This window comes from Rattus norvegicus, chromosome 3 (genome assembly GCF_021556685.1).
Source record: "Rattus norvegicus strain SHRSP/BbbUtx chromosome 3, alternate assembly SHRSP_T2T, whole genome shotgun sequence".
Classification (NCBI taxonomy): Eukaryota; Metazoa; Chordata; class Mammalia; order Rodentia; family Muridae; genus Rattus; species Rattus norvegicus.
Window position 1 is genome coordinate 144,753,285 of NC_141536.1, and position 13,426 is coordinate 144,766,710.

A 13,426-nucleotide genomic window follows, 5' to 3' on the forward strand; every position below is an offset into this window, starting at 1 on the left:
AGAGGCACAGGATGGGCAGAGGTGTGAGCTGTGAGCACATGAATTAGTCACTAGGGCCAGGTGGCATTGGAGGCCAGAACTGAGGCTTTGCTGTGCAGTAAGGGTTTTGGAAACAAGGGGCTGAGGGCCAGAGTGAGGCGAGTCTTGAGTATCATGAGTGTTGTCTACCTGAGGTTTTGAGATATTGGCAGTGGGCGTACAAAAAGAGATTAAAGTAGGTCTAGAATTTTTATTATTTGTTATTATGTGTGTGAGTATTGTGTCTGTCTGTGTATGTACCAAGTTCATGCCTGGGATCCTTAGAGGCCAGAAGAGAGCTTCAGAACTCCCGGAATATAGGAGTTACATACTGTTGTGAGTGACCACCCGGGTGCTGAGAATTGAACCCAGGACTCTGGAAGAAAGCAGCCAGTACTCTTTAACTGGTGAGACATTGCTCTGGTCCCCAAAATAGACTTTTACAGTAAACAGAGTTGAAGGGCTGGGAATGGGGTGCTGTTCAATCATGCATGAAACTTGGGGTTCAACCCCCTAGCAGCAAAGTGAAACAATAAATATGCTAACATTTGTTTAAAAGCTTTTTTAAAGTATGAGATAGTATTTATTTATTATAAAAGAAAAGAATAAAACATTGCCCATGTATGTATGATTTATAGCAGTACTAGCCTCTCAGGAGCTGAATGCTGCCAATAGTCAGGAAGCCCTGGCTCTCTCCCCAGAGGACACAGATAAAAGCACAGACCTAGCCAAACTCTTGCGTGCTCTGCCTGCAGGAAGGAGTTCAGAAGGCCCTGGTTCTTGATGAGTGTGCCTATACTTATGCCTAATTTTTCTATTTTGTGTCTCCAAAATAAGAAGGCTGCAGATCCACTTTGCACTCTGTTACAGTGTAATAAATAGTATTAATCTGAACACAAAGGCTCTGAACATTCTTATTTTCTCATAGTCCATGGCTTAGCCAGGGATTGTCCAGGCTGGGTTTCCATCTGAAAACTTTCTGAAGAAGACCTCAGTCTTCAGCTGCTTGAAGGTGATGATGACTGAAAGCCTCAGTGTTTCGTTTGCACTTCCAGGTCATCTGTGCATTGGTCTCTGGGAAGTCACTCAGAACCTTGCCTGTGATGTTAAACCAACAGAGAGACTGTCTGCTAGGACTTAAAGCCTCACAAACAGGAGGTGCTGCCACCTTTGCCATATTGTGTTAGAGATAACTCACGGATGCTGCTCGGTCGAGGGATTACACAAGGGGTGAACACCATTAGTTTTAGTGGAAGCCCAACTACCTGGGAACCCCAGCTCTTAAAGACACCAGGAGTTGAAGATTTGTAATGCTTGGATCATTTAAGTTTATACCTGCATGTGCTCTGCCTTTTTAGTGCCACCATCCTCGATTGAAAAGAGCTTTCAGGGCTGGAGAGATGGCTCAGTGGTTAAGAGCACCCGACTACTCTTCCAGAGGTCCTGAGTTCAATTCCCAGCAACCACATGGTGGCTCACAACCATCTGTAAAGAGACCTGACGCCCTCTTCTGGTGTGTCTGAAGACAGCTACAGTGTACTTATATATAATAAATGAATAAATCTTTAAAGAAAGAAGGAAGGAAGGAAGGAAGGAAGGAAGGAAGGAAAGAAAGAAAGAAAGAAAGAAAGAAAGAAAGAAAGAAAGAAAGAAAGAAAGAAAGAAAAGAGCTTTCAGTTTGTCTGACTAGGGGCTTTGTCCTAATGACATCTGGCAGTTTCTTTTCCCTAGGGAGTTTTCTTGTCCACCTGAGCCTCTGTGATCCTGGCGCTAACATCCCTCAGAGGCAGGTGCCAGGCTTGCTTGTCTTGGCAATAAGCTACCCCACCTTCTGCTCAGATACAAAAATGAATCAGCGATTTTGACTTGGGGCAGTTTTGTTGTTGTTGTTTTCTTTCGTTTTTTTGCTTTTGTTTGTTTGCTTTTTGTTGTTGTTTTTCCTTTTTTCTTTATTCCTTAGTTCGTTGTATTTTTGGAAGTTTGCTGGAGTAGTAGACTGTTGAGTCCTATGTGTCCTGATTTAGCAGAGTGTCAGGTCATACTTCTCTTATAATCTGCTTATAAATAAGGAGATAAATGATTAGGCCTTTGGTAGGCAGTCTATAAAGCTGACATTGAGTTGACTCAGGAAACCATCAAGTGTAGAATGCTTAGTTAAACTTGGCCTGAAGCCTCCCTTAGCTACTGGACTTTCACTGACTTGGGTAAAGACCTAAGACTATCTAGCCAGGTGGTGTTGGCACACACACCTTTAATTCTCTGGGCAGAGCCCTGAGATTGAGGCTGGCTTGGACTACAGATCGGGCTTTGGGATAGCCAGAGCTATATAGAGAAACCATGTCTAAAACCACTACCACCAAAGTCTTTTTTTTTTTTTTTTTTAAATGTATGTGAGTACACTGTTGCTATCTTCAGACACACCAGAAAAGGGCATCGGATCCCATTATAGCTGGTTATGAGCCACCATGTGGTTGCTGGGAATTGAACTCAGGACCTCTGGAAGAGCAGCCAGTGCTCTTAACCACTGAGCCATCTCTCCAGCCCCCACCAAAGTCTTAAAAATGTATAGGTTTGTGCAGTAAGAATTACCGAGTCCTTGCTGAGCATACTGGTGCAGGCTGTGATCCCAGCATTTGCAAGGTGGAGGCTCCTATTTTTCGGAGCTGGGGACCGAACCCAGGGCCTTGCGCTTCCTAGGTAAGCGCTCTACCACTGAGCTAAATCCCCAGCCCCATGAAATTTTTAAGTAGCCTAGCCTACATATCAAGAACTTATCTCAATAAACTAAAATAAAATTCGTGAAAAATGTTACTTAGTTCTTAGGCTAAAATAACCAGATAGGGTTTATTAGAGACCATTGCAATTTACCATATAGTTTTTTGCTGGCCACTTTTATATCAACTGACACAAGCTAGAGTTATGTGAAGGGAGAGGGAACCTCAATTGAGAAAAACTTCATAATATTGGGCTGTACACAAAGCCTGTAGGGCATATCTCTCTCTCCCTCCCTCCCTCCCCCCCCCACCATCCCTAACCCCCCTCTCTCTTTTCCCAAGACAGAGTTTTTCTCTGTGTAGCTCTGGCTGTTCTGGAACTAGTTCTGTAGACCAGGCTGACCTCAAACTCAGATGGACCTGACTCTGCCTTCCCAGTGCTGAGATTAAAGGTGTGCATCACTACTGCCCCAACAGTGATTAGTGATTGACAGGTCAGCCTATCGTGGGTGGTGCCATACCTAGGTTGGTGGTTCCTGGGTTCTATAAGAAAGCAGGCTGGGCAGGCCATGGAGAGCAAGTCAGTAAGCAGCATCAGCTCTGCCTCCTGGTTCCTACCTGTGTGAGCTCCTGTCCTGACTTCCTTTGATGATGAAAGTAATACGGAAGCATAAGGTGAATAAACCCTTTACCCCATGTTGCTTTTTGGTCATGGCGTTTCACAACAGCAATAGTAACCCTAACTAAGACAAGTTTCAGAAAACTCTCTGGGGAAAGTTGAGATACATTTGGTGACCTTTTTGTTATCTGTGGAGGCAGACATCACCTAAATCTCCCAGAATGTTTATTCCAGACTCTCCCTCCTTAGACCTTTATTTTTAATAGAGCCTATCCTTAGGGGAGGTGTCACATGTATTTTACAGTCTGCTGACCTCTTTGCTATCCATTAGAGACTACACTAGAGTCTAGGTCTTTTAGCTATAGACCCCACCTTCATGGTCACATGTATTTGTAAAGGAGTTTCTAAGTAGTCACACTTTAAGCTTTATTGTGTACCTGGAATTGGAATGATTGTTGCCTGGAAACTTTTCCCCAAATTGTGCTATGTTTTAACGGACCATACCGCCTAGTATTAGATTCCCAAAGTCTGATCCAGGTTGACTAAGTCAGTCTGAACGGAGTTTTCATTCTCATCTCTTCTCTGGTCACTACCTGCATGGGTACTTGCAGGGTTCCCTGAGTCAAATTCAGGGATTCGTACATGCCAGGTAACCATTCTACTACGGAGGCACGTCCCCATCTTCGTCATATTAAAAAGATAAAATGGGGCTGGAGAGATGGCTCAACAGTTAAGAGGAGTCACTGTTCTTGCAGAGATGCTGGATTCTATTCCGGGCATTGACATGGTGGTTCACAACCATTTGTAACTGTAACTCCACTTACAGAGGCTCCAACCCCTTTTTCTGGCCTCTGGGGCATGAACATGGTACACATGAATCATGGAGTCAGCACTCACACATTTTCAAGCCAGACATGGTGGTACATGCCTTTGATCTCTGTACTCAGAATGCAGAAGCTGGTGTGTTTGAGGTCAGTCTGGTCTGCATAGAAAGTTCCAGGACAGCTTGGGCTACATAGTGTGATTCCTGGACTCCTCCCAAAAACCTTTTACCGTCCCAATAAAAAATGCTCCTAAAATTGATTCTGCTGCTTTCAACATACTAGGAATTTTGTGGTTTATTTTGGATTTCATGTTTTTAGAAGTATGTAGCTCAGCCTGGCCTTGAACTTGAGAGCTGCTTGGTTCTGCTTCCTGAGTTCTCGAATAACAGGTGTCTGCTCTTAACACTTAGCTACTGAGCTGAGTTTCTACATGAAGACCCTGTGGCAGCTTTACTCCATCATGTAGCAGTACAGTCCTTTGCCCTCTGCTTGTTTGATAAGCGAGGCTCAACCTTGCCTTTGCTCATTGAGTCCTCTGGCTTCTCATGCTCTCTTGTCTGTTTGCAGTCTGTAACTTTTTTTTAAATCAGTACATGTGACATTTCAGAGTTTAGAAAACTCAAGCTCTGTATAAATACTATTAAAGCCCTGTAGGGTTCATGAGGCTTCTCTGGCTTTGTCCTCACCAAGTGGTAAAGAATGGTGGTGAATCTGAATCTGGCCCAGCTCACTAGCCAGAAGTGCCAGCTTGCCATCTTGATTTCTGCCCCGAGGTCCATGAAACCCTGAGGATATTAGGCTATCGCAGATCAGTTTGTCACTCTCTTCTTTCTAACATGGAATCAAGATTGTGTCCTAGAAGTTGGGTGCTTTGGAAGATAGCATCCGGTCTTGATGTCTTGGGCAGCATGTGCCTGCCATTCTGCCGCTCTCTCTCCCTGGCTGTGTGCTGACACACAGTCCATAAGAGCCATTTCGAACCCAGCGCTCCTCACGTTTGTTTGTGTGTGTGTGTGTTTGTGTTCACAGTTCCAAACACTTTGAAGAAAGCGGGTGACTTTGTGAAGTTGCATGCGCCAGCTGTGGACCTGGACCACAAGTTTCGATGCAAGGTTGTGGACTGTTTGAAGTTCTTCCGCAAGGCTAAACTGCTGCACTATCACATGAAGTACTTCCATGGAATGGAGAAGTCACCAGAGCCAGAGGACGGGTCAGGGAGGACGCATGTACAGACTCGGGGCTCTACAGTGCCTGATAAGGCCAGCCAGGAGAGCCTGCCCCGGAAGCGGATCTCGGCCAGCTCCCCAAGTGAGTCTCTTGGTTCTGTGGAGTGTCCTGGGAGGGCCTGACATTGCTTAGATGGAAAGCTGCAGTAGGTGGATTGGTCTGGTTAAGGAAGTGGTTTGGTAGTTGTGGAACTGAAGCCCTCCTGGAGGAAGCAAGAAGCTCTGCCTCTCTCAGTTCATGTGACATTGAGGGGTTACTGCTCATGGCTGTGGGGTTCCTGGGATCAACAGAAGTTGGCCCAAAACAGATGGACACCTCTGAGATCCATGTTCTTTTCCTGGCAGCAGGACGAAAGCTCATTGAAAAGCCGGCTTAATTCTGTCGGTTCCTGGGTGCAGGGGTGAACCCTCTAACCTTCACTGTACCTCAAGATGCTTTGTACAGAAACCACAGTGCACCCGCCCAGCCACCACAAAGTCTCCCTGTCAGTCTTAGCAGAGAAACACCCTCCCCTTTTTTTGAGCTTGTTTCTAAAACCTAAAGAAGTTGAAAATTAGATTTTCAAGGGTATTTCTTTTTTATTTTTTTTTTTTTATTTTTTTTTTTCCGGAGCTGGGGACTGAACCCAGGGCCTTGTGCTTGCTAGGCAAGCGCTCTACCACTGAGCCAAATCCCCAACACCTGGTATTTCTTGATTAAGTATTTTGCAATAGCTTACTTTACTTTTGAGATAGTCTCATTTATTCCAGGCTGGCTTAAGTACTGAGAGTGATCTTGAATTCCAAATCTTCCATCTCTGCTTCCAGAGCGCTGGGACTGCAGGAGCATCCTGCTGTAGCTGGCGCATTTCCGTAAACTCTACAGTCTTCTAAGGCTGTTTGCACCTGAAATTATAGTATTGCTACATAGGTTTTGTTTGTTTGTTTAGATATTTTGTAATAAAGTGTGGAGCTAGGAGGATGACTTAGTGGGTAAAAAACACTTAGTGTGCACATGAGATCTAGTGTTTGGATCCCCAGCACCCATGGTGGTGGGACTGTAATCCCAGATGTGGGGAGGAGGAGACATGGCTCTCAGAAGCTTGCTCAGTGGGGCCAGCTAGCATAGCCAAAATGGTGAGTGAGTTTCATAGTCAGTGAGAGGCCTTGTCTTAAAAAATAAGGAGGAGACTGAATGAGGGCACTCGCCATCAGTGTCTGGTTTCCTTACACACATGCGAGTGAGAGGACATCTGCACAGTTATGTACATACACCGTATGTCACACACATTCCTTGTATTAAATGCAGCATGGAATGCCTAGGGCACCCACTAGTGTCTCCAGGGGAGTGTAAGATGACAATTCATGGGACAGTGGGGCAGGGCCATGGGACTTAAGGTGTCTGCTGCAGTGAGAAGTCGCTGTAGAAAGACATAGTGAGTGTACCAGGGCTGGGGTGAAACGTGTGCAGTGCACTATTTTCATGTAGCCACGTTTTTAAAAATAAGGAAATAAGTAATGCTTTTGATAGTATATTTATATTTAGTGTATCCAAAATAGTCTCGGAGCACCTTGTGGCAATTTGGTCAATGACAAACGATGTATAAAAACCATAGTGTTGTCTCATGACATTGAAGCCATCGTAGTTTGTGCAAGGACAATCTGTGATTTCTAGACAGTAAAGTCACCTCAGCATGAATTTCTCAGCACATACCCTGTGTAGTTGACATATAACTTAACCATTTTAGTGTGTCATCAACATAAAGATCATGACTTCTCTATTTTATAAACTTTTCCTAGAAGTCAATCATTAAAAACCATGATGCATTTCCTTTTTAATAAACACAAGTCAATATAAATTAGCCTTGCATTTTAGGGGCACAGTAGCTGTGAGTGAGTGGCTAATGGTAGGTATTCAGTTGATTGGCCTGTGTGGATTTGTTTCCCTTCAGATGGTTTTGTATTTTGTGAGACTACCAGCTAACTAGAATGAGCGGCTCAAGGAAGACCAGGTATGGGACCACGAGGAAGAAAGGAGCGGTGTGAGCAACAGTGCAGGACAATCCTCACCATCCTCAGGCTTGCTTAAGCCTCAGCAGGGAATGGCTAGTTTTCAGAGAGGGCCTGTATAAGTCAGATTGTAGATTGAGGACCAGAGCCCATGCCTGCTCATATAAAACAGAGATCACCACAGGGAAGGTTGCTTATTAAGCAGGGGATCAGAATGCCGGAGTCAGACTTGCTCCAGGCCGATCTAGATCACCCTGTTCACTCTGCAGGGATTTATTGCCATGCTCTGCAAAGGAGACCAAGGTCAAAGTCCTCTTCTGGGAAGTGCTTATGGTTGTGGGTTCTCTGGATCAAAGAATCAAAGGCTGCTTCATTTCTCTGTTGGGAGGTACTTGGTACATGCACTGTCAAACACTGGCCTTTTTTGGAGACAAAGTCTCACTATGCATTGCCGACCAGCCTGGACCTTTCTCTACAGACTCTGTTGATTTTGAATTTACAGAGATCTGCCTGTCTCTCCTGGGATCCAAGGTTTGTATCATTGTCTCTGGCCAAACACTGATACTAATGCTCTTTAGAGGAAGAGAGGATACCTAGGTAATGGTGGCACATAACTTTAATGCCCGCATTCAGGAGGCAGAGGCTGGCAAATCTCTGAGTTTGAAGTCAGCCTGGTCTGCAGAGTTAGTTTAGGACAGCCAGGGCTACATAGAGAAACATTATCTTAAAAAAAAGACTGGGTCTCTGCCAGCACCGTCTAGTACCATAGTAAACAAATTTGTTGACTGCAGAAAATAACACCATGGTGCCCAAAGGTTTACTTTAGTCTAAAGCCATGGTTTTCCCAGAGTAAGAACATCGGCTGGTCGAGACTGGCAATAGGTAGTAAGCCTTCTCTTCCCTTTCATGAAACTCTTAACCTCTGCATGGGGGCATGGGAGGCTGGTCAGATGGCCGTGTGTAAGGCACTCTCTTCAAAGCCAGCATTTCTCCCCCACAATTCTAGATGCTGGGAATTCTTAGGTTAAGGTGTCACTAGTGTGGTTCTAGTGAAGGATGTCCTCCCCTACATTCTCACATGTGTCTCTGGTTCCTTCTTAGAAGAACGCTAATCCCATCGAGAAGTTGTCACCCTCATGAGTTCAGATACTTCTCAAAAGTTCCTTGTCCAGATATATCACACCATAGGCGTGAATATGAAAGTAAGCATTTCAGCCAGGCGTAGTGGCACACACTTTTAATTCCAGCTCTCAGGAGGCAGAGGACAGGTGGATCTGTGAGTTCAAGACCACCCTGGTTTATAGGATGAGTTCCAGGGCAGCCAGGTCAACACAAACCCTGTCTTGAAGGGGAAAAAAATTAAGGGTTGTGGATATAAAAGTCAGTGGCAGACTACATGCAGAACATGCACAAAGCCCTGTGTCCAGTCCTCAGCACGGCCAGAAAAAAATGCCAATTTCAGGGATGAGGGACCGAGAGGTGGCATGTAGTTCAGGTGTGTCAGTGTAACCCAGGTGTCACTTTTTATTCCAGTGGAAAGAGCATGGCAAACACCTCTGAATTCAAGGGTGTCCAATTCTGTGTCACTATAACATATCTCTGCTGTTTATAAATCTGTTGGGCTACATTCATAACTGTCCTGTAATGCCCTTGGCTAAGGGCCACAGGTTGGACCACCTGGTAGATAATGCACTGCCATAGTGGAAGAGTAGAGAGACTCTGGTGGCACGTGTCTTTTTTTTTTTTTTTTTTCCTTTTCCTTTTCTTTTTTCGGAGCTGGGGACCGATCCCAGGGCCTTGCGCTTGCTAGGCAAGTGCTCTACCGCTGAGCTAAATCCCCAACCCCAGCACATGTCTGTTTATGCAGCAAGGATAAACTGAAGGGAGAAGTCTGTGCTGCGCTACTGGGGAGAAGATGGGGTCACATTATACTTCCCATGTGTTACAGTGTTACAGAGCTCATGTCCCAAGACTTCTAGAGGATGGATTGCAGTTGAGCTTCTACTTGTGGTTTAGCAGTGAAGACTCAGAGACGTCTATGTAGTTTAAGACTGTTGGCCTTTTTGCTGAGGCAGTTTCTCAGCTAGCTTCTAACTTAACCCAGCCTGCCTACCATTGCTTCCCGGGACCTGGATCTCACTGCTCTATCCCCTCCCTATTCCCTTCATCCATGGTTCGGTGCCTCCTGTCTGCCTGATCTGTAGTTCTGCCCCAGACTTGGCTCCCAGCTCTTTATTCTACCAAAGGCCACATTCCTATCTCATACAAAGAAGCTGTTAGCATAGTGGGAGAGGTGCTGAGTGGTCAGCAGCAGGACTAGGCCCAGTCCATGTGATAGTGCTGCCTTTTGGCCAGATTGAGGGCCATGTGACCTCCCCTGAGTGACCTCCCCGAAAGCAGCTTGCTTTTTTTTTTTTTTAAAGATATATTTATTATGAGTACACTGTCGCTGTCTTCAGACACACCAGAAGAGGGCATCAGATCCCATTACAGATGGTTGTGAGCCACCATGTGGTTGCTGGGATTTGAACTCAGGACCTCTGGAAGAGCAGTCAGTGCTCTTAACCACTGAGCCATCACTCCAGCCCAGCAGCTTGCTTTTTTTTTTTTTTTTTTTTTTCCGGAGCTGGGGACCGAACCCAGGGCCTTGAGCTTCCTAGGTAAGCGCTCTACCACTGAGCTAAATCCCCAGCAGCAGCTTGCTTCTTAACACAGTAATCTTAGAATCATAGTTTAAGCAGGTGAGGAAGTGGCAAACATTTATATATAGAAAGCAGGTGAATGGGCCATAGAAAGGACAATACCAACTGTACTCTAGGTGCTGCCCACCCAGCAGTTCACACTTGAGACACCTACGGAGCCCTATATTTGACACAATAGGTCACCCCAACAGTATATGTGTATGTATGGATATGTGTGTATATGTATACACACCTTTTTCCTGACAAAATTTCACAATGCAGCTAGGCCTTGAACTTTTTAATTTTATCTGTTTTATGTATTTGAGAGAGTAAGTCTCACTTTATAACTCTGTCTGGCCTGGAACTTGCTGTTGACCAGGCTGGCTTTGAACTCTTAGAGAGACCTGCCTGCCTCTGCTTCCTGAGTGTCAACAAACTTTCCTATAAAGGACCAGATGGTAATATCAGGTTTGAGGACCCTAAGTCAGTACTCAGCTTGGCAGCCAAAGCAGGAAGGCAGCTGTGGACATGAGCGCTGCACAATTCACCCACACTCAGTCACACTCCCAGGCAGCAGCCCAGGCCCTAGAAAGCTGGGGTGGTGGTGTGGTCTTCTGGCAATCCACTCTGTATGTCCCAGGGGCAGGAAGGGGCTCTCCTGGGCAGGACTAGGTCCAGGATTCTGTGTTGGTTTTTTGCCTAGGCATGCTAAGATAAAACTAAGAAAAGAATAAGATCCTAGAACTGAAAACAAAATATTAAATCACAACTCTTGAACATGTGTTTAATTCTAGCTGCCAAAGAGAAGGAAAAGAATAAAGAGAAGAAATTCAAAGAACTTGTGAGAGTGAAGCCAAAGAAGAAAAAGAAAAAGAAAAAGAAAACCAAGCCTGGTATTTTTCATGGAGGGCTTCCCCACTCAGGAAGACCATGAGGCCTTTCTTAGGGCTTGTGGGCTCAGCGTAGCATGGGTCCTGGAAGAGGATATGGGTTGAGGCTGACCATGCCACCAACTCTTACAGAGACTTAGTTTATTTACTGTTATCACATGCACTTTCTGATGTGTGTAAGTGAAGGTGTCCACATGTACAGTGCATGTGTGGAGGTGCGAGGACAGCTTTCAGGAACTAATTCTCTTCCCACTGTGGGTTCCAGAGATTTAACTCAGGTCACCAGACTTGTATGGCAAGAATATTTTCCCATTGAGCCATCTTGCTGGCCCCCTCAACCAGGTGTCAGAAAGTTTGACTGGCCTTTATCAATGCCTCCCCGCTTGTGGCATTGGCCACCAGTATGTCCTGTCACAGGGAAGTATATGGATATGCACAGGAATAGTGTTTTGCTTACGTAACTTCTCCCCCTCTGATGTTTCTGAGACATGGTCTTTCTTCCTGTCTCAGATTGTTCTCAAGCTCTCAGTCCTTGAGCATCCTGAGCACTGAGGTTACATGCATGTGTGATTCTCGAGGTGTACTTGTCTAACTGTTAAATACCCAACTCTCAAGAAAACCTTCAGTTGTTGAAAACTGTGAGGTGGGCAGCGAATGAGTCATGTGATCAGCCAGTGTGTGCAGCTCGCTTTTGGGTTTAGATTTCTGGGAATTCTAGGCTGCGAAAAATCTCTGCTGTAACCATGGGAGCTAAAGAGATGCCATGTTTCATTCTCTGTGTCCCTTCCGGCTTATGAAATCTATTTACCAGAAAAGGAAAGGGGTGGGATTGGGGAGGACATGTTCTCAGAGGTGACTGCCCTTCACCCCCTCTGTGGTGTGATGTACCTAGACCTTTCAACTCTTTGAACTCAAAGGCTGTGATTGGATGGGGTTGCTTCTGGGATGTCTGATGGTACCTGGGTTGCTCATTTGTGCCTGATGCTGTTCTTGTAGAATGTCCCTGCAGTGAGGACATCAGTGATACCTCCCAGGAACCTTCTCCACCCAAAACGTTTGCTGTCACCAGGTGCGGGTCCTCACACAAGCCTGCGGTCCATATGAGCCCGCAGCTCCATGGTTCAGATACTGGAAACCACAAAGGGAAATTGAAAGCATGTGGTAAGAGTTCACTCTCACTCGTGGACTATTAGAACGTGTGTGCTATGTGAGCATGGGTGTGTTGTAGAGTAGTACTCAGTGATTGGAAGTAGTCAGTGAGAAGGTCTAGCCTTATCCCCTGCAGTTGCCTCTACCTCTCTCCCTACCGTGTGCAGAAATCTAAAGGTGGCTGTGGACAGAAATGCCTATAAGGCAGGTAGGTCCTGGTTGGCTGGGGATAAAGCTAGGAAGCATTTTAGAGTCCTTGGGGTGATGATATATGTGGGTCATAAGAAGTCACTTTTCTGACAATGAGCTCAGTGATGCTGGGAGCCCCTTTGTGTCCCCTTAGGGAAATGGGGACATTAGTTCAGCCCTGGTCAGGCAGCATGCATCAGTTGAGCTGTTCTAATAAGCATAAAGCTGAAAACTGAGTCCTGTTTCCAGGCCCATGGAAGTCCCTGGACAAGTGGGGATGAAACACAATGTTACGTGTGAGTTTAGAGCACTGACTGTTGGCTTCCCTTTCCTTCCAGAGGAGGATAATTTGAGCGAGTCCTCTTCCGAGAGCTTTCTTTGGAGTGATGAGGAATACGGTCAAGATGTTGATGTGACCACCAACCCAGATGAGGAGCTTGAAGGCGACGACCGCTATGACTTTGAGGTGGTCCGATGCATCTGTGGAGTGCAGGAGGAAAATGACTTTATGATTCAGGCAAGTAGAGTTTCCAGAACACAGGTTAGAGGAAGACATGAGTGAGTCATGTGAGCAGTTCGCACAGCATTAGACTGAGCTTGCTTTTGGGTTCAGATTTCTGGGAATTCTAGGTTGCTGAAAATAACCCATTATAGAATGAGAAGTCATTGAGGCCAAAGGGAAAGCCTTGCCTGTGGTCTCACAGAGAGGAGTTGGACAACAGGGACTCAGACTGTAGAGTGGTAATTCAGTCTTCTTTATGGGCTCATCTTCTCTTTGAGATAAATTTCCCTGGTGTCCTGAGGGAAGAAATGGAGTCAGGTTTTATAATTTGTCTTCCTCTGTTATTTGGTGTGTGTGTATGTATGTGTGTGTGTATGTATGTGTGTGTATGTGAGCATGCATGTGTGCTGGCAGCAGGTGTTCCCAATGAAGGGATTTGGCAGCCTACCTACCATACATCTCTGCATAGGCTATATGTATTAGGAAGAGCAGGCTTTTTTGGCTTTTTGCTTTCCTTGTTTTATATGCATGATAACAAAATTTGAAGTTGACTTAAATTTGAAGTTGCATTTATGTCTTTTGTCCTTTTTTTTTTTTTTTAAGGGCAGAGTCTCTGTCTTAGTTA

General features: G+C 45.4%; 1 protein-coding gene across 13 annotated transcripts in view; it reads left to right on the forward strand.

The window, feature by feature from the left end:
* Phf20 (PHD finger protein 20) overlaps positions 1–13,426 on the forward strand; it is a 106,354-nt gene that overhangs the window by 77,978 nt on the left and 14,950 nt on the right. For all 13 annotated transcript variants that reach the window (XR_015683003.1, NM_001107795.1, XM_087652325.1 and 10 more), the window contains 4 exons: positions 5,205–5,483; positions 10,866–10,964; positions 11,958–12,122; positions 12,638–12,816. Coding sequence is in view for 12 of the 13 variants with exons in the window: in NM_001107795.1 (NP_001101265.1) it covers positions 5,205–5,483; positions 10,866–10,964; positions 11,958–12,122; positions 12,638–12,816 (722 nt within the window). In the remaining variant the exon portion in view is untranslated. The remainder of the gene's footprint in view (positions 1–5,204; positions 5,484–10,865; positions 10,965–11,957; positions 12,123–12,637; positions 12,817–13,426) is intronic.